General features: G+C 47.0%; 1 protein-coding gene across 5 annotated transcripts in view; it reads left to right on the plus strand.

Annotated features, from left to right (window-relative positions):
• Sfswap (splicing factor SWAP) overlaps nt 1–21,456 on the plus strand; it is a 71,551-nt gene that overhangs the window by 15,722 nt on the left and 34,373 nt on the right. For all 5 annotated transcript variants that reach the window (XM_021222718.1, XM_029533501.1, XM_021222717.2 and 2 more), the window contains exon 7: nt 321–456. In XM_021222718.1, the coding sequence (XP_021078377.1) occupies nt 321–456 (136 nt within the window). The remainder of the gene's footprint in view (nt 1–320; nt 457–21,456) is intronic.

The raw sequence follows: 21,456 nt of genomic DNA on the forward strand, positions 1-21,456 counted from the left end.
CCGTATGGACCCTGGGCATCAACCTAGGTTGTCAGGTTAGTGGTGTTGTGTGTTTTTTTTGTTTTGTTTTTTTGTTTTTTGTTTTTTTGAGACAGGGTTTCTCTGTGTAGCCCTGTCTGTCCTGGAACTCACTCTGTAGACCAGGCTGGCCTCGAACTCAGAAATCCGCCTGCCTCTGCCTCCCGAGTGCCGGGATTAGTACTGAGGGTTTCTTAAGGCACGCCCACAGTACCATAAGGTTGAGTCTCTTCTCAACAGCAGAGTTGTACATGGTTCAGAATGTCGAAAATGCTAAGGCCAAATGTCTTCTCTGTCCTTAGCCCTTGAAGGTAGTGGACCCGGATCACCCTCTAGCAGCCCTTGTCCGTAAAGCACAGGCTGACAGCTCAGCTCCAGCCCCACCCACTGCAGATGGCACACCTGCTCAGCCCTCCCAGGTGGAGTACACCGCAGACTGTGAGTACCCAGCGTGCCCTCTTGTATGTCCAGCTTGCAGCCACTGCCCTGCTTCTCATGTGCTCCTGCACTGGTGTGGAGCTATCACTCCCCAGACCTCATCTGTGGGCCAGAAGGGAGGGACTTGGAGGGCATGGTTGCTTGGCCTGTGGCTCTGCATTCCTGACAGGAAGAGTCAGGCAAGGGCAGAAGAATAAGCAGCAGAAGCCGGGAGGTGGCACCTAGGTTTCAAAACCTTGCTGTGCTGAACAAAGCTCAGACTTGTTCAGACTGGCAAAAGCAGAGACTGGGAGGCTAGCGCAGTGTGGTCTGTGCTCCAGAGTTGTTTGGTGCTCCGAGAATGCTCTGGTACCAGCACAGGATTAGGCAGACAGTTTTGTTGAGAACAGCACATGATGAGAAAATGTGGGGTTGCGTGTCACGATTGATGTGCATGGACAGTCAACCCTCTGTTGCTACAGGGCTTCGTTTCAGTGATACCACTTGCCCCCAACAGATAGGAAAACCCAAGGTTTCTCTCACAGACTCAAGAGTCCTGCCTGGAGAACTTGTAATACACTTTGGACACTGTCTTAATAATTGTTAATGCTGTATTGTTCCAAGGTATTGTGATAAGGAAAAATTAGTGCCTGTTCATTACAAATGCACTGTTTCCTATTTGTATTTTATATCCAGACTGCTTGAATAGTGGGTGTGGGACTTAAGACTAGAGAGAGTTAGTTGTAATGTGCAGGGGGGTTTGTTTCTTTGGAATCTTATGGTTGCTGCTCTCTCGTCTTGCTCAGCATTGAAGGGGAGCATTCTGGAGAGTGATCAGGGTATCTGTCCTAGGCTCAGGGTCAGGCCTCATTGCTGTTCTGAGGCTCAGCATCATGTGAGTGTTGTGTGAAAGAGCCACCTTCAGCAAAGAAGGTTCAGCCTGTGCTGTGGTGACTTGCTGCAGACTGCGTTGCTCACGTGAAGTGAGATGATTGCAGAGTGGGGTCTGGTACTGAAGATGGAGCTGCCAAATTGAGGGTGAACAGTGTGTGTATATATATGTGTGTGTGTGTGTGTGTGTGTGTGTGTGTGTGCTAGTTCCTCTGCACTTCTGTCTCTATACTGGTCAACACAGATGTGGCATTTTGGTGTAATAAAGCGACAAGACTATAAAAATCAGTTACTTGCCAGATGTGGTGGCACAGGCCTTTATAATCTCAGCATTCGGGAGGCAGAGGCAGGTAGATCTCTGAGTTTCAGGTGAGCCTGGGCTACCAGACTGAGACCTTATCTTAAAAAAAAAAAAAAAATCAATTTCTGAGTGTACCTTGTGAGCATATCCTAGAAAACGCGGGCTGGAACTTAGACCATTTCTTTAAGTGATGAAATGGATGATGTTGAGGGCCTACGTGTTCCATGTCCTGCCGCCTGGCCCACAGCAGCAGTCATCCTAGCAGCGTTCTGAAGGTTACTGCTGGTGCATGTGCAAGCTTGGGAAGAGGGCCAGGTGCAGAGCCTGCCTGCCCTGTGCCCCGTGCAGCCCCAGGGAAAGCTCATGAAGGACCTAGTCAGTGGCAGCAGGAGGCTCTGCCAAGCAGAGCTTGTACTCCAGAGAGCAAATGCTGTGCTGGTACCTACTCCCACCTTATAGAAGCCTGTTTCCTGCTTTTCTGGTTTTGGTTTTTGTTTTTGTTTTTTCTAAGTGTGTATTCATAGAGTTAGGGAGGGAGGGAGGTGTATGTATATGTGTTTGTGTGTGTGTGTGTGTGTGTGTGTGTGTGTGTTTGAAGCTGTGTGTGTACATGTGTGAATGTTGGGTTCCTTCCTGGATTGGATTACTCTCCACCTTACTTTTTTTTTTTGGTTTTTCGAGACAGGGTTTCTCTGTATAGCCCTGGCTGTCCCGGAACTCACTTTGTAGACCAGGCTGGCTTCGAACTCAGAAATCCTCCTGCCTCTGCCTCCCAAATGCTAGGATTAAAGGTGTGCACCACCACGCCCCGCTCACCTTACTTTTTTTGAGACAAGATTGCTCACTGATTTAACTAGACTGGTTGGCCAGTAAGCCCTGGGGATCCTGTATTTCCCTCCCAGGCACAAGTCACAGTACCCAGCTTTTACATGGGAACTAAGAATCCAAAGTCAGATCTTCATGCTTGCACAGCAGGCACTTCACAGACCAAGCCATCTATCTTGCCCATCCCTGCATTCCTGTTCCAAGACTCAAATGCATTGTCTATTCATGTTCCTGTATCCTTTTATAGCCGTAGAAGAAAGCAGTAGAAATTGGGGATAGTGAAACCAATTTCATCATTAAAGGGTGAACAGTTACACACAGAGGTTAGCTGTGGCACTGTGCCAAGACCCTGTGGCCCAAGCAGGATGGTGGAGCAAGCTGACTCATCACAGCCATGTGGTGACTCAGCATGTGCAGTTCAGTGGGAACAGTAGCCCAAGGCAAACTTTACCAGTGTGGGATGTCAGAGGACCATGCAGATTTGAGACAGGGCCCTAGGACCCCACAGTCCTTCCTCGGGCTCTGAAAGAATCCTAGGTTTGGTGTATTCTACTTGAGGGCTAGTCCTGTTCACACTGCCCTTGACCAGAAAGGACATCAGGCCTTGATGAATTGTCCTGAACATAAGAAAGAGTGGATTGTTTAGATATCTGGAGTTGGTGAAAGCAAACAGATGAACATATAGGGTTGGTGGGTTTCAGATATGCTCCTATTACCAGCTACAAGGACTACAGCCCTCAGAGCCACACGGCCCTCTGCCTAGGATCAAGAAAATCACTGAGTACAACAGATGGACTCTGGTATTGTAGCAGAGCCAGGTCAGTGGCTAGAGCTTAGTAGAATCTGGGTCTCAATGAAACTGCCCAAAATCCATCAGAAAAGTCCCAGCATCCTTGGCTGTGGGGCTGCTGCAGTTAGGAACAGCCTTGGTCTCTCCGGGGCTCCAGTTCTGCCAGGTACCTGTCTGGAACTCTTGCCTCCCTCTGTACTTAATCTGTGGGTATCTGTTTCCGCTTGTTTCTCCTGTCTTATGGCTAGTTAGGTCCTTAGAGTTGCTGGAGTCCGAATCTCTGGCACAGGCTTTGCCACTCCTGCTGTGAAGTGGCCAGAATATGAAATTTTTGGTTCCTTTGGCCCATTGCTGGTCATTTGCAGCAGCTCTGGCTCTGCTCAGTTGGGTAGAACTTGGTTTGTAGCCAGCTGTTAGGACAGCATGTAAATGCAGCCAAGTAGAGGAAAACCAATCACGGCTGTTGATTTTAGTTCCTTTGTGGTAAATTTATCCACATACAGTGATTAGATTCCTTAAGTGTTAACAGAGAAAGCTGTTGGGTCCTGTACAGAGTGCCGCCAGCCTTTCTCCCACTGTTCTTTTTATTTTCAATATCTTTTTCTTTCCTTAGCATTCCTGTGAGTGTATGATGGAGTGATGCGTGTGGAGTCGGTTCTCTTCCACCTTTACTAGGGTCTGGGGATAGAACTCTGGTTATCAAGCTTACACAGCAAGCACTTTACCCACCAGCCCTCATAGTCTATGGCTGTCAAGTGTGCTCTACTATACACTTTCACAGTTGGGTAATTGATTGTAATGTTCCAAACCTTGCCTCCAGACAGCAGCCTGTGGCTTATCCCAGTTTGTATCAAGGTTAACTCTAGCAGACACTTTGGAATTCCTTCTTTCCCACAGTGTTCCAGAGAGGGGTGGAATGACACTTGGAGAGGGACTCATGCATATGTGTGAATGATCACCATCATTCGATAACCTTGCTTCTGCCTTGGCAAGTGTCCACCACGCCTTACTACTTAGCCGACAAGACAGGAGCAGAGAGCGCCTGTGACTGTGAGGCCTTGGGTAGCAATGTCAGGACTGCACAGAGTGAGCGTGCCTGGTTTCTGTTGCAACTTGACTGGCTGATAGATAGGTTGACACAGAGGATAGTTAAAATTTATGAAAGATGTGTAAGACTGCTGTGGTCAAAAGGACAGAGAGGGTCATGATGGCTCCCCAGGCCCATGTGTGCCCTGCCTTCCAAGCTGGCCCACTTTGTTTGCTGTACTGGTGTGTTAAACAGCCTTGCGTCTGTACATGTGGATCCCCTGTGACCTGCTCCCGTGCTCTCTTGCTTTAGTCTAGGAGTACACGAGGCTCTCGTCACTGCCGAGTAACCTTGAAAATGTTAAGCAGCCTGAGGAGCTGGGTCAGCAGTTCGGAGCACATATTACCCTTGTTGAGGGCCAGAGTTTACTTCCCAGCACCCATGTCAGGAGGGTGTGACTCCAGCTCCACGGGATCTGGCACCCTCTTCTAACCTCCGCAGTCACAAACACATAGAAACACACATACATAGATACATAAATAAATCTCAAGTACCTTTAATTCCAGCACCTGGAAGACAGAGACAGGTGGACCTCTGCGTTCAAAGCCCGCCTGGTATACAGAGTTCCAAGCCAGACAGTGGTGCTGTACAATGAGACTCCGTCTGTATGAGTTGTTGTAGTTCTGCAGGCCTTGATTTTGCCATCTGTACATACGGAATGCAAATTTATTATATTCTGAATGAAACATTGAAAATAGTTATTTCTATTGTATTTTAAGATTCCACCCTGCAAAGGTCAAGTAAAACCTAAGGTGATTGGTGGAGGCCTTTTCTTCCTTTTCCTAGTTAGAAAATTCTCTGCTTATCTAAACAATAGTAGCAGAATATGAGAAATTTGAAAAGAAGTCTAATACAGGAGACATAACGAAATGTGACTTGCTATTGGAAGTCTGTGAAATAGTTCATGCCTTAAACAAAACAAACATGTAGTGAAAACCGGTCTGCAGATGGTAGTGTGGGTCTGATCAGTCTTCAGAGAGCAGAGCCACTGTCGCCAGGCCGGCCTGCCCTACCTGCTGGGCTTGCTCTTTATCTTTTTAACATTGTTTTCTTTATTATCTGCGTGTGTACATGTGCGCACATGCACACACTCATGCACTGTGAGCACATACATAACATACAAATGTGAGAGAACAATTGAGTGGAGTTGGTTCTCTTTCCTGGAGTCTGGGACCAGACTCAGGTTGCTAGGCTTGTAGGGTGAGCAGGCCGGCTGGTGGGTGAGAAGGCGGGAGGGCGAGCAGTCGAGCGCCTTCGCTGGCCCACCGTCTTTTCTTTTGAAGGCTCGTATGTGCTCTTCTCATCCCTTTCAGCTCTGGGCCACAGCTGCTCCTTAGGCTTGAGCAAAGCATGTCCCCCACCTTCCTCATACCCCTTCCAGCCAGGGTTTCTGTCGTAGGAAGCAGGTGCCCAGTGCTCCAGCCCTGCAGTGTAGGCTTTTTATTTTGTTATTTGGAGCCTCAACTGTTTCTTTTCCTCCTGTAATTGCACAGTAGCTTTTTAAAGCACTTGGCTTTTTATCCAATTTTTCCAAAGCATTCCACTTTAAATTCACAGAAACAGCAATTCTCTTCTTATTTAAATTGTGTGTTGGCATAAAATTTAACCACATACATAATTATAGTAAGTTCAACTGAAAAGAAATTGTTTAAGAGAAAATGTGGTAAAAAGCAAAATCTCAACCTTCCAAAGTGGAGCCCCCTCTGCCTGGTGTGCCATGACACAGGCTACCTGCAGGCAAAACCACTGTCCCTCGGGAACCTCCTACAGGCTTAGCACAGAGAGCCCAGCACTAGCTGGCTCCGCAGCGGGAAGTGCAGAGAAAAGCGGGCACAGCCAGGGCTCCAGAGCAGTGTCTGGAAAACAGCCAGCGAGAGCCTGTGGCTGTCCACCAGCCGCCCTCTGAGTTTGAGAGCCAGATGAGTTCTCCTATGGAGAGCCGGCCAGGAGGAAAGGCCTTCTACTTTAAACCATAGTCAACACTGGATTACTTCTACGAATGCATTTTTGTTTTTAATGAAACTATTAAGGAAATGGGGGAAATGTTTAATGTACAAATAAGTTTCGCAGGTAGGATATAAGTGACATTCCCCTCAGAGCCGCCTCAGATAAATGAGGTGAAAATCAGTATATGTCGTTTTAAAGGTTTTGTGCAACTGTTCCCCAGCTGCTGCAGAAGGGCTTACCTAGGGAGGCCCCACTGTGCGTCAGGACAGAGTTGGGTTGGAGGCCACCGAAATGTCATACACAGTCATGGGCATCTGAACCAAAGGGCCTGAATGGAGAAACAGATGTCACTGCAGCACAGAGGAAGCTGACGGGCAGTGGTTGATTAGTGGGATTGTGGGGTAAGCAGGCGGGCAGCATGAGTGACATTAGGTATAAGACTCAAACGTGCACATCCAAATCCCGTTAGTGTCCAAGGATACCCAGTCTAAGACTTCAGTGGCAGCCAGAGGCTGAGGCGCCTCTCTGCTGAGGCATAGCAGCAGCTACATGAGTATTTTGCTCCCCTGCCCACCTCCTGAGCGCTGGAGCTTGAATAGAGCTGTCTGCACTGTTGGGGGCCCATAGAGGGTGTGGCTTCCGAGGAAGTAGAGATGCTGGGAAAGAAGGATAGCATGAGGTGGAAGGGACGTCTGTGTAGGTGTCTGAAGATACACAGTGTCATTGAGAACTGAGAGAAGGAAGCTGAGGTGGAGGGGTAGCTTGTATACCTGCCTCTTTGAACAGCTCCTTGCCAACAGACATGCAGATTTTCGTTTTGTTTTGTTTTGTTTTGTTTGACACGGGGTCTCATGTAACCCAAGCTTTCCTTAAACTCAGCCTTGTAGCCAAGGATGACCTTGAACTTCCTGCTCTCCTGCCTCCATCTCTCCAAGCTAGGATAGCAGACATACACTGTCACACCAGGCCTTAGGTGGTGCTGGGGAGAAACCTAGGGCTTCACGCATGGTAGAAGAAACACTGTACCACTGAGCTGTACACCAGCCTCAAGTGTTCAGGTATATCTAGGGTTCCGCTACCGAGTGAGTTTTCATAGCTGTGACATTCGTGTGTCTAGGCACACAGCCCTTTGGGTCTCTGCTAGCAAAGCTAGTGGCCCTTCTTTCCTTTGTTGCTTACTTAGAAGCTCAGGCTATACCCAGCTCCTGTGGCTTGCTTCTCACTAATTTTCCCAGATTTGGGCAGCCTGGGAAAAAGAGCATCTTATTTCTTATTTTATGAAATTTCTTCTAGAAGCTCTTTAAGTGAAGATGTATAAAATTAACAATTTCTTTCATTTCTTAACTTGATGGTAAACCATTTTTCAAGCCCTATTCTATATTACTTGGCTACTTTGCAATAAATCCTTATAGAAGAGTATAATTAAATTATGCAAGAGGCATTAATGCTGAAATATTGTCCACTGTCAGAGCCAACAATGCTTTCTGTAATGTTCTATAAATAACTAAAGTTAAAGTATTCCTTGTGACTGAATTTTCTCTGTGTGCATGCATGATTGCATGTGAGCGAGGATACGCATGTGCCACACAGTGTTCTTGTGGAAGGTCAGAAGACAGTCCTTTGGGGTCAGTTCTTCCCTTCTACCTTGGCCCGGGTTCTCAGAATCAACCTCAGTGCATCCGGCCTGTGCACAAGCACTTCTACCTGCTGAGCCCTTTCCCGAGCCTGTCCTAGTTTACATTTTGTTACCATTTTTTTAAAAATTTATTTTATGTGTTTTATCACAGCGTAGTACATGCAGGGCATTCTAAGGGTACTCTGCAGCAGTCAGTTCTGTCCACCCTTGTGGGTCCCAGGAATCAAATTCAGTTGTCAGGCCTGGCAGCAAGCCACTCAGCCAGCTCACTGGTCCCTGTGCCAGTGTTTCACAGCTAAGTGGCTGTGACAATGGCATTGTCTTGTGTAGACAGTGTAGCTGTTAGTCTAGAGAGGTAGGAAGAAGCAAGGAAGGCACGGCCTTTCTTGGCGTTTGTGAGCTTCCTTAAAGAGGCTCAAACCCGCAGAATTACCTCACCATAGAGGGGAGGGATGACCTGCAGCTGCATGGCAAAACCTAAGCAGTGTGGGTTATGGTGGGAGGTTTTACTGGAGCTCAGTCACAGACCCTGGGATCCAGACTCAGTACTAAACTCTAGGTGTAGCTGTTCACCACTCAAGAAGCCAGCCCTGGAAGGTCTCTTTCTAGTTCAGAGTAGAGATCCAGAGGTGGGGGATGTAGCTTAGAGGTAGAGCACTTGCACGACAGGCTCGGGACCTCGGGTTCAGCCCCGGCCCCAGTAAGGAGAAGTTGCATGTTTTTGTGTGAGAGGGGATGAGTCCCTATGAAGTCATTTCCTTCCCAGGGTTTCTAGCTCAGGGGGGCAGCCCTTGCCTAGCACGTCTCCAGGCCCTGGGCTCACTCTCCCTTTGTTCAGCCCTGATTCCAGTTTTTGTAAGGAGGATTAGCTTCATGTTGAGAGAGCATATGAGGAATGTGTGTGTTCTTCTCTAACTGTAATTGCCACTTGCTTAGCCTCAGTTCTGTGGCTCACTGGATTGGTTTTTCTAGCACAGTATCTCCAGGTGAGTTGCTTATGTGACTCATCTCTTTTACAGTCTGAGTCTCATAAGCGAGGTGTTTTCAAGGGCTCTTCAGAGGTGTAAGTGAAACGGGTGAGCACTGGTAGCTGCTAGGATACCTGGTAGCTACTGGACTCAGGGGACTCAGGAAGCGCTTGCATTTAAAGTCAGCCTGGCACATATAGAGAGTGAGACTGTTTCAAAGGAAAGAAAAAAGCCAGCCTTCAGCCTTCATACAAAAGAAGACCGTATCCAGGTCTGGGTGTGAGGCTTTCAGATAACAGTTTCTGTCCCTCGGAGTCTTGTGAACCAGAGCCCAGTGTAACCCTTGACACCACAGAGGGCCCTGGGCTGGCAGGTATTGGTGTTACTAGTTGACTGGTTTTCGTCTGTTGGATCTTAAATTCTTTTATGTTTGTACGTGTCGGCTGCCTTTTGACATCCATAGCAGCACAGCCTCTGCTGAGCCGCGTACACCTACAGCATAGTGTTCAGGAAGAGGCTTCAGCGGTGTCTTCTTACCCACTAGCTATGTGCTGTTTGCGCCTGGGCACCTGGAACGCCTCTGCCTTCAATGGGGTTGCTTAGTCAGTCTGCATTTCCCATGTGTGCCTTCAGCAGGAAGCTCACGGTCCCTAGTCGGATGCTTTCAGTACCACTTTCTGGCTGTTGGTCTGTGCCTCCTTTCCCTGTGAGTGTCCTGTTCTCTGCGTGTGGCTTGACTCTCTTTGGCATCAGGTGATCATTTCTGTCTTCTGTGGTCAATCCTGTTCGTGCTGCATTGGTTCTGTGTTTGTGTTTCAGTCCTCTTTCTAAGCTGTACGGTGGGGTCAGGGATAGACCTTCTTAGAAGTCAGGAGTAAACATTTCCAAACATGTCACCACAGAAAGCTGCTTGGACAATAATAATATTTTGGTATAAACCAGGAGGTAGAAGCAGGAGGAGTAGAAGTTCTACATGAAATGCTATCAGGGAAACAATATAAAAACTCTGTGTAGCCATCAGGATTTGAGAACCACGTATTTTCCATACTGTAAATAACTATTTTCCTTGTTTGTTTGTTTGTTTTTCTCTTGAGTTTAAATATATGAATGGGGCCTGGGAGTTGTGAGAGAACAGATGACAGCCCCCACTGACCCCTGCTTGACTGACATCAGTGCCCAGTCATCTGTACTCACTTAGCTTCTGGCCTAGTGTGTTCTATCGTGATAGGATGTCCTGGAAAAAACTCCTGGTGAGGGATAGGATGTGTGCAGTTCACTATTGCAGGTCACAGTCCACTGTCAAGGGGTAGGGTGTGTGCAGGTCACTATTGCGGGTCACAGTCCATCACAGAACGGAAGGCTCAGTGGTCAGAGCTGAAAGCAGCTAGTCGCCTCACAGCCACCGTCAGGACCAGAGAGGTGGCTGTGCCTAGGGAGTAAGCAGTGCTGCCTGTAAGAACCCCTGGCTCAGATGATAAGGTGGAAAGCAGTTACAGAGGATGGCAACTGAGGAAGACACATACATGGTGCGGGCTTCTAATTTCCACATGGATGGATGGCTCGCATGCACTGTGTAAGTCTGAACTTAGTTCAGAGAGGCTTTTCAGGAGGAAAGTCTAATCCAAGAAAAGAAACATCTTTTAAACATGTTGGATGCTGCAGATCCATCTGGTGGCCCAGATGTGACCTTCATGCTCACTGCAGAAGTCATTCCAGTTCCCATTTTCAGGCTGATGTCAAAGCTAGTCTTTTCTTAAAGACACTTTAAAAAAAAAGTGTGTGTGTGTGTGTGTGTGTGTGTGTGTGTGTGTGTGAGATTCTGTGGTTCTATATGCATATGCTTTTGTGTGAAGGCCAAAGGATTTTAGAAATGCCAACACAATCAAGCTAGACAGCCTGGCCAGAGTCCCAGGGATCTGTCCTCTTGGTACCACTTTCCTAACCCTGGGCTTATAAGTATTCACCACTGCACTATGCATTCTTTTAGGTTCTGGGACTTGAACACAGGTCCTCATGCTTAGAGTGAAAGCACTTCATAACAGAGCCATCTCCCTGGCCATGGAGATAGTTTGTAAGGCACTGGGTTGTCTGGAAGCCTCAACAGGGCAGATAAACTAATGTGGAAAGTAATGTTCATTTTCTCAGATATATCATAGTGCATGTGCCCTATTTTAGCAGACCATGGCAATTGTCTGCTGTGATGGGATATCCTCGAATCAGCCAATTATCAAGTTTCTTACACACTTACCGAGATGAGGACAGAGGCATTCCTCTATTTGAAAGCTGTAGGCAGTGCATTAGAAGGAGTTTGGAGGCTACCTGACTATTTTTACCCTCTGCAGAGGAAGAGTCTGTATCAGAAAGTGCTGACTGCTTTAGACTAGGAAGGGATCTTTTGGGAATTCCTGAGAGTCAGGTACCTGAGTTCAGAGGATGAAGCAAGGAATCTAAAGATCTGAACTGACTGCATGGAAAAGAGAAACTTGGGTTCTCAGCTCTGTTTTCCCTCTACCACCTCTGGAGACCCTAAAGCTTTTCAGTATCCACTCTGTGAACTTTGCTGTCCTGAGAAGGAATGACTCAGCAGTGACGGTGACTGTTGGTGCCAACAGATGTGCTCAAGACATCATGGCCTCCCCCGAGAGTACATTTCTAGTGTGAAGGAAGCAGGGCCTTGCAGAGGTAAGGGAGATCCATTCACCTCGCAGAACCTGCTGCAGCATGTAGATAGCAACAGGTATCTGTTGTCAGGGAAAAGAGGGTGTGGAGTTGCTCATTGACTCTGAGATTACTATGGTAATAACCATCCTGAAACTGGTCCGGGCAAAACATATTCATGAAAAATGACCACTTCTCGCAGCAAGCCAGGCTGTGGTGCTTCAGAGTAAACCTTCCCAGCCAGTCAGTCACCTACAGGTTTGCCTGAGTTATGCTTTGTGATGGCCTCCTTGTGGACGTGGCTACATTGCTAGATACAAGGGAGTGAGAGGTGTAACTGGTGTTGGGTCTCGTGCCCTGGATGTCAGTTTGGTTGTGCTGTGAGAGTGCAGGAGGCGAGCAAAGCTCCTGCCTGGCTGACTGGTTGGCTGACTGGCTGGAGAGTGTTTCCTGAGAGTCTGCAGGGGATAGTGAAGGACACTGTTGGACACAGCAGTGGATGTGTGGCTGTGCATCCACAGCTGAATAGGTTGATAGGGCTCTGATCTAATCTGGATATGACAGTGTTATTGGGAAGGATGGAAAGGAGAAGATGGAGCCTTTGAAGGACATGGCATTTGTCCTGACTTCTTTCCATAGTCCTTTCTCTGGTTCACCATAGTGTGAACTGAGCAGCTCTGAAACCATGAGCCAGGATGACTTCATTCCTCCCCTATGAACTTTAAGCCTGGGATTTTGGTCACAGTGGTGCAGACTGACTAATTGAGTACAGCATTGCAGTGCTAAGGAGTAGATCTGTAAGCCATTGGGGTATAGCCACTGACATCACAAGGCTAGAAAAGAGTGTGAAAACAGGGAAGAATTGCCACAAGTTCAAGGCCAGCCAAGCCTACAGAGTGAGACCCTGTCTGAAAACAAACAAAATCAAAAAAGTCACAGTTGTGGGTGGGATCAAAAAGAGCTGTTATTCCACTGACTTTTTCTGCTTTCAGGAAGACTTTGAGAAAACAAAGACAAGTGTTTCTGTAGAAAGTGCTAAGATTACAGCTGTTGGCCAGATTGTCAGTGTGCTTTCAGCAGCCCATGTTTGCAAAAGACTGTGTGTGTGTGTGTGTGTGTGTGTGTGTGTGTGTGTGTGTGTGTGTGTGTGTGTTTGTGTAGAGCCTGTGGTTTGAAGGTGATTCATTACAAGGGACACCAAATTCAAGCTCTGTTAGATGAGGCTAACCCAAGAAGAGTGCCTCTCTCCTCACTAGTACACCCGGACTGATGGAAGTAACAGTCCCGGGCAGCAGCTTTGATGATAGTGTCAGTTCCACCAAAGTGGACATTTGGAGCTGAGCATATCAGCACACACATGTCTGTAGTTACCTAGCAGTCAGGAGACCAAGGTGGGCAGGTGACAAGCAGGAGAAGCTGGCTGTTTTCATTTCTCTCACATCGTATAAAGATCTAATAATGTCTTCAGTTTTACCTGGAGGTACACAGAAGCACAATCTGTGTCTTTCTTTTTGTTACATTGTGAATTTTTTGTGTATCTGTATATGTGTGCCTGTGAGTGTGTCACATAAAAATGGAAGTTGAAGGATAACTTGTAGGAATCAGGTCTCTCCTACAGTATGGCTCTTGGAGATCAAACTCAGGTTATCTGGCTTGGCAAGCAGAGATACTTTGCCCACTGAGCCATCTTTCCAGTCCACCAATATCTGTCTTTCCGACAGCCTCTACTCTCAGTCTCAAATTGTGAGGTGTCTTATCTAAGTATCCATGTGTCAGTTACCCACAGGGATGTGTTCTAAAGATGACAATGTCAGGAAGTTTTACATTAGGATTATATCTTGGAGTGTGTGTGCACCTACTAAGATGGCTGTGACATCACTGGTAACAGTCTCACTGAACCCTCATTGACCTAAGCAGTGTTGCCCTGGTTTTATATGAAGCCCTGCACACTTTAGTGGAGATCTGCTTTGTTAAGAAGCTGGCTTTGCAGCATACCATTCTTCTTGGGAAACACTTGGTATTATTTTTTGGTTATGGTATTTCCATAAAATGTTATATTGTTAGCTTTATGCAGAGATGCATCAGTGTATTTGAGGTGACAGGAGAGTTATTACAGAAATCAGTAAAAGCCAGTGTCTGAGAGCAAAATAGATGGGTGGGTAACGGGGGGGGGGGGGGGACAGTGTTTGCAGCAGCATGATTAGCAATCAAGCCAAGGTTGCCAGTGGTGCTTGCCAACTAAGAATCCGACTAGGAATGTGCCAAAGGATCGTGTGTCTGGGAGGATGAACTCCGGGTGCAACTGAGGTCTTGTCAGCCACAGACTAGCACAGCAGTTTTCTCAAACAGCGGCTTGAAACTTTGCTAGCACATTCTGCTGCTCTGCCGGCAGTTGGCAAGAGGCAGTCAGGTGCTCATTCAAAGAATCTCCTTCATTGTGTCTGCTTTCAGAGTGGATTGTATGTTCTGGGTAGAAATCACCAAGTACAGCTGTGTTTGCCAGCCACTTCCTCATCGCCCCGCCCTGCACCGCCCCACACATTTAGTAGATGCTTTTAGTTCTTTATAGCTTGATAGCAGCAACAGCCTCACCACCATTTCACCCAGGGTCCTGATCCTGTGGCTCCATCTTGGAAACTGTCCTGTTGTTCAATGACTCACCCAGTGGCCGCATGTACTGCTGAGTCTATAGAGTCCAGATAACTGACACGCATCCTTTTTGAATGAGTAGGGGACAGAAAGTAACTGAGAGGGACATGGAACCATGCCAGGTGATCCAGCTATTCAGGAGGCTGAGGAAAGAGAATGTAAGATCAAGGCCTACCTGCTCTACAGAGTGAGTTCCAGGACAGCCTGGGCAACTTACTGAGAGTTTGCTTCAGACTAATAATGAAGACATGGGAGATGGAGGTCTCGGTGGTTAAGAGCACTTGGTCTGGAAGCATGAGGGCCTAAGTCTAAATGCCCAGTACATGCATAAAAGCCAGACATGGCTGCACATGCCAGTAACTACAGCATGGGGTTGGAGACAGGAAGATCCCAGGAGTTCACTGGCCTGCCAGCCTAACCGAAATGGTGAGCTTCTGATTTAATGGGAAACCCTGACTCAAAATGAGAAGGCAGCTGAGGGTGCCATATCTATCCTCAGGTGAGTATCCTGCTCTGATAACACACACACCTCTGTTTAGTCCCCAGTACTGGGGAAAGTATCAGTAATGTGCTTCCTCTTTGCTGTAAGTTCAAGGACTTGATGAATAGGGTAAGATGTTTCTTATTTCTTTGATTATAATTAGTATATGCTAAGTTTTTGTTTTAATTAGAGCGGGACATATCTATACTTTGGAAGTCAAATGCACACTTGTTATGAAAAGTATCTGCACGCCATCTCCCAGAGCCAGTCTGGGCTCCAGGATTACTTAAAACACTGGTCTCTGAAGGTGGGTAGGCTCTACCCACCCTTGCTGCGGCTACACCTCTGTTCCTCCACATCCTGAAGTTAGGTGCTCTCGGATCTTCTTCTGCAAGACAGCAATCTGACTGTACTCGCAGGTGCCCCTCAAGCTTTCTCATGCCCAGAGTTTAACACTCCCACCTGGTGGTTTTTCTTTTGGTTGTCTTAAGTCTCTAGAGGAGCAAACAGGTAAATATATACATAAAAATATATTCTAAAAGGGACTCATAACAACAGTCTGTACAATGGTGGTGGGATAGTCCAACAGTTGCTCTCTGTGTATCAGAGAGAGTGAGAACTTGGTAACTGCTGAATGCATGTGGCTGGATGCTTCAGCAGTCAGTGTGGTGCTGAAGACCTGGAAGATCCCAGAGCTGTTAGTCTGTGTATTGGAAGGCCGACGTAGCTGGGGTCTGATATCAACCAGGTCTTGAGATGATTTACATAGACGTAGCAGCAAGAATGAAGGGAGGTGGCTGAAGAGATAGCTCAGCAGTTAAGAGCACTGGCTTCTCTTTCAGAGGATCCGGGTTCAATTCGAACCATCTGTAATTCTAGTCTTAGATCTAATATCTTCTTCTGGCTTCTGAGGGTACCAGGTACACACTGATGCAGAGACATACATGTAGGCAAAACACTCATCCATATAAAAAGAAAGAAAGAAATGAAGGTATATAGACATGCAACACTGTTCTGCCTCAAACATCTTTATGTATCTGGTATACCCACAGGAAGGTGCTACACACTTGGTGAATGGGTCACCTCTCATTTAATCCTTCCTGGAAATGCACCCACAGACCCTCCTAGATATACAACTCAAAACATCAATTCTTCCCCCCAGAGCATATATCTTAAGGTTATACCCTGTAACTTAAACATGATACGCAGAGCAACACTTAAGTTCTGACGTTTTCTTAATGTTATATGGTAATAGAATAGGAAAAGAAAGAAAACACAAATATCTGCTTACTAATGCATACATATAAAGCCATGAATATTTTAACAATGTAAGACAGAAACATTCATGGCAGTTACCTCCCACATTTCTCTGATTGGTCACTTGGCTACAGTTGTTTATATTTTTCTACTTCCCAGCTCATATGCTCAGCAAGTCCTGTTTCTTTATCTGTGGGAGCAGCCTGAGATTTACTTGGTAACACAGAAGACTGAGAGTTTATGTCCTCCCTGCCTCAGCCTCCTGGAAGGCTCTGGCTCATTCACCATCCTGCCTGGACCGAGTTGTTACAGTTTTAGACTTAACTCAGAACATGGTCACACCAAGAAAGGCTCTACTCTTCCTTTCTCCATAGCAGTACAGTTTCTGCGTGATGACTGGAGCAATTATTTCTAATAACATAGTAACTCCTTTCTTAATGTTGATTCAAGAACACCAGGAGCCAGAGTGGCCAGGGGAAAGTCTTAGCTTCTAGTTTAACTGAAGCCATGTAATGCTTCTTGGGCCTCCTCACAGAAGCACTCCTTCCTCTGGAGCCAAGACATCTAGGCTAGCAGAGCATTAAATTGTAGGAACAGAGATAAAATGTTGCTGGTGGGCCCCTGGGGTAGTAGTGTTGAGTGGTGACGTTCCCATTTCTATCCCTCGGTTCTTGGATCCATGAGTCCTGGTTATAGAAACGACCATATTCTGAACACTGAATCGGAGCATTGCAGTCTTCTAGAGGACTCTGCCCAAGCCCTTCAGGTGCTTCAAGTGCTACCCACTTGGCCAAATAGCTGTGTCTTTAAAAGGCCATTCCACCATCTTGTCAAGCCAGCTGCTTTAGCTGTTGATCCCATGTATCATCTTCGCCTCGCCACTGTGACCCCTTTGTTCGTGGATCCACTGGGTAATGACAGGAATGGCCTTCCAGGAAAAGGAGTTGACTTCTGTCTGCGAAACAAGCCATTCTGTTTGCTTGTTGACATTCTCCTCTGCTGATGTCACCATTTGATGAGCATTTACACAGGACACAAGTATCTTCATTTGAAGAGATCTGTTTATATTCCTCTTCCCCAAATGTCTGTCTTGCCAATTTTCCAATCATGCTCTTTCCAAGTCTCCAGCTGTTCATCCAAACTACTGGGACTGCCCTATGTGTCAGCGTATAAATTGTACATCTGTCCAAATGAAATGTATATGGCCAGCAAGATGGCTTGTTGAGTTAAAGGTGCTGGCCACCAAGCCTGATAATCTGAGTTCAATTTCCAGGACCAATATAGTGGAAGGAGAGAACTATCATCTCCCACAGGTTGTCCTCTGACTTCAGTGCACACCAATAGCATGCATGCATGCATAGAGAGAATGAAAATAATATTAAAAATATACAACTCCGTCCTGCCCAAAGTTGTGCCTCCCACAGGATTTTCCTTCAGGGTTGTCCCAAAAAGGTGCTATAATAGTACAGTTAGCTATCCTCTTCTGAGGGATGGACTCTACATAGGGTAGCACTATTCGTAAATCAGGCCTCACTTTTGTTCTCTTTAGTCATCCAGTTACAGAGCATGCCTCCTGACACAGTGTGTGGTGACAGAAGGCATTGTTGGAGGAGTCGGAACCATAGGCATTTGGGTAACCTCCTCTCCCACCTACGTGGGCTCAGTCACAGAAATATCACTTGCAATTGATGTTGCTTTGCTGCTGTGCATGTCCAACTTTATGGCTTGGTAGGTAATGCCTAGCCTATGATGGGCAATTCAAGTCATGTGGTCCCATTGTCAGATTCTCAGGTTTCTACTAAGTCCCCAGAGCAGGCCAAGATCTCTCTCTCAAAATCATTGTCTGTGGGTGAGAACAAGGCCTTGCTCCAAAGTCCCAAAGGCCTCCACTGTGATTCTCCTGAGCGGTCCTCAGAGGCCCCAACCATTACCCCACATAGCACTGGCACCGCAGCAGTACCATCAGGTTTGCTAGATCATGTGTTCCAAGTGGCAGAGCAGCTGGATTGTTTCAGGGATTGTTGCTGTTACTTTGGACACATTCCTGGTACCACAGTCTGTATTAGGCATGGTTCTCTTGACAAAAGAATAGAGTGTGTCTATTACAAGATGATTCTCAGGATTGGCACAGACTGGTCTGGGTAGTGTGTCATACTAGCCATCTACCCGCTGAAGGCTGAGAACCAAATATAGGTGCACAGTCCCTAAGGCTGCTGGATGCCTTTGGAGTCCCCACTGAAAGCCTAGGGGAGTACTGGGGAGTCATTGGTCTTCTGCCCATGTGGCAAGGCCGAAGAGGCTGAGTCAGATGATGGATGGCAACAGTAATAGAGCTGGGTGCACTTACAAGCAAAAAACAAAGGTGGACCGGGCAGCAGTGCCTCTTCTTTTGAACCTCCTCTTCCTGTTTGGTTTGCTGCAGAAAGGTGCCACCTACTCTGAGGGAGGGTCCTCTCCTCTCAGTTAATCCTTCCTGGAAATACCCTTACAGGCCTACCAGTCAAGATGAATCATCTTAAGTTCTAATAATGCCATCTTTCGAAGCCTGGGTGGCTGCTGCTGAAGCCAAAGACAGAAGCTAGTCCACCATCACTGTGCACCTGTGTGCTGGCTGTTGGCAGCTGTTTCCCAGTCTGTCACTCTAGCCTGGGGCTGTGTTGTCAGCCTCCAGCCTTAGGCTTTCCTGTGGCCTCTCCATCACTCCACTGTACTAGCTCCTGTGTTTGTCTCTTTGGGGTTCTCGTTTGTTTACTGGGGCACACACATCCTCCAGTAACTTGTTACAAGAGACTCTGCTGGAAGATACATTTCTTATTGCAATCCTTGGATAGATAGTGGGATGGACCTAGAAGTGAGGTGTAGATGTGTTTTCCCTCCAGTTCTGGAGTGCTCTGTGCTACCACTTCCCAGCCCTTGCCCTCGGCTGATACTGCCTGTTCTCTCCTGTACAACTGGAGCATTCATGGAACAGTGTGTCCATGCCAGTGCTATGTCAGGAATGCCTGCACAGCCTTTCCATTTGGCAGTGGCACGCTAGAGAACAAAACAGATGGGAACAGGGAAGAGGCAGCAGGCTCTGCATCTGCACTTTTCCCTTCCGTGGGATCCAGTCTGAGGATGTTCAATGGAAAATTCCAGAAATAAGCAATTCAAAAATTTGAAATTGTGCACTGCTATCATGAGTTATATGATAAGATTTTGAACAGTCACAGACCTTCCCACCGGGCCCTGAATTGTCCCTTCGTCCAGCTGACCCAGACTGTGTAGGCTACTCTCCCTTCTACTAGTCACTTAGGAATTGCCCTCATGTGTTGTGGCTAGGGGTTTACATTCAAATGACCCTTTTAAAGTCATCTGCCACTGCTACATCCTTGTGCCCAGGCCACCTAATGCCTCACCCATCACAAATACACTGTTTCATCTTAAATTATACCAAGACGGGTGTACACAGCACAGCAGGATGTTGGATGAATAACCCTGTTCACCTAACTTCTATTACTGTAGTAGTTTAATTCCATTAATAATTTCTGTGGTCACTCTTCCTGTGACTGCTTTGCAAGTTAAACCTTTATGAGTATTTGTATGTAATAAATAGCCATGCAGGGCTCAGTGCTATTTGCAGTGGCAGATGTTCCCACAGCACAGTGGCCATACAGGGGTTTCCAACCAAGAATCCTAGGAAGGTTAATCAGGGATTGGCCAAAGACTTAGAGAAAGCTGGCATGAGCTGGGATGATTCTCACAGAGGCCCCAGAAGAGGAGGAAGAAGGAGCTTGTGACAGAAGCTTGTCTGAATGCTGAGCCAAGAGGCCCAGGAAATCTGACTGGAGGCATGACATTTCCTAGACCAGAGCTGCAGGACAGAAGGGTGTAGATGAAAGCCCAATGCAGTTCTAGACACAGTTGGTTTGGAACACGAGTGACCTCTCCAGATAAGAGTGCCAAGTGAAGAGTTCTTAGATGTAGCCCAGGACTGGAGACGGGACTAGAATGCAAGCCTTTAGCCTTGGGAAAGGCTGAGGAATGCCTGTCAGCCAGCTAGAGGTGGGAAGGAGGTGGAAGGACATGGCCTAACTGGTACAGGAGGGGCTAAGGGCATGGCCTGAATGGTACATAGCCTCAGGGCAGAGTCAGTGGCCCTGTATCTTCCTTCAGGATGCAGCACCAGGGAGAGCCAGAAAGGTGGGTCACTGCTAACTCTGAAGCTCTCAGCTTGTGACCTGTGAGTTTTTGAACATGTCTCCTTTAATGTCATAGTTGTGTCTTAGGAAAGTCTCCGGATCCTCAGCACATACCACTCAAGAACTGAAGGCTCTGGAAGACGATTAGATAGGGCTGGAGTGTAGCTGTGTTGGTAGAGTAGCTGCCTAGCAAGCATGGGACCCTAGATGGTTAGGCAGACGCCACCAGCCTTGCCCTGGGTTATTGCACATGTAAGCTTGTGAATAGCTGGGAAAGTGCTTCCAGGTGAGCCTCCACATTAGCAGCTCACCCTTCCTTCCATGTTACTGTCTAGATGGCCTGGGCACTTGGGGCAGTTTCTCTGTTGCCTCATTTGGTGTGTGTTTTTGCAGTACTCAAAGAAATACATTTATTAGCATATTATCACTTATTTTCACTCACAAACCCAGACCTGGCCAGTCATGGTGCTCTGTTCCTGTACTCCCTGTCTCCTCAGTAAACGGAGGAAGGGTGCACACTTGAGAACAAAGTTTAGGGGCCATTCTGGGAACAGAGCAAGGCCCCATGTCGAGAAGGAGAAATAAGCAGTACCCTTGGGAAGTTTTGTGTATCATGCGAAGGCAGCAAGGCCTCTGGCTTGTCCTGAGGATGGCAGCTAAGCATCAAAGAGCACAGGCAGTCCTAAGCCAGGTACCTGCACTGCAGGGCTACACTACCCAGATCGTCTGTAGTAGGTGCCACTTTTTAAAAGTTTGTTGTTGGTGGTGGTGGTGGTGGCGGTGGTTTCTTTTATGTGCATCAGTGTGTCTCTGCGTGTATGTGTGCAGTGCCTGTAGAGGCCAGAAGAGGGAGTTGGATCCCCTGGAACTGGAATTTTATATGGTTATAAGCCGTCCAATGTGGGTGCTAGGAACCAAACTTGGAACCTCTGGGAGAGCAATATGTACTCTCATCCACTGAGCTAACCCTCTAGCAACTCCCTCTTTTTCTTGTAATAGCATCATCTTATTTAGCCTCATGACTTGCTGTATTCTGAGTGTGACTTTTTGGATAATGTTGTGAGCTGTGTTTGAATAGACAGCCCAGTAGTATTAAGTACATCTACATTGTTACTTGACTGATCTCTGGCACCTTTTTCATCTTGCAAATTGAAACCTTAAGTCACTAGGTGGCTTTTAATGTAAACTAAGATTTTGCAAAGATAATATAAGCATACTTAAGTTTTATGAAAGATTTCTACCATAAAACTTTAAATTAAGATTATAAAGCCAGGAGTGGTTAGCCAGGCGTGGTGGTGCACGTCTTTAATCCCAGCATTCAGGAGGCAGAGGCAGGCGGATTTCTGAGTT

The sequence above is a fragment of the Mus pahari genome, chromosome 23 (assembly GCF_900095145.1).
Source record: "Mus pahari chromosome 23, PAHARI_EIJ_v1.1, whole genome shotgun sequence".
In the NCBI taxonomy this organism is placed as follows: domain Eukaryota; kingdom Metazoa; phylum Chordata; class Mammalia; order Rodentia; family Muridae; genus Mus; species Mus pahari.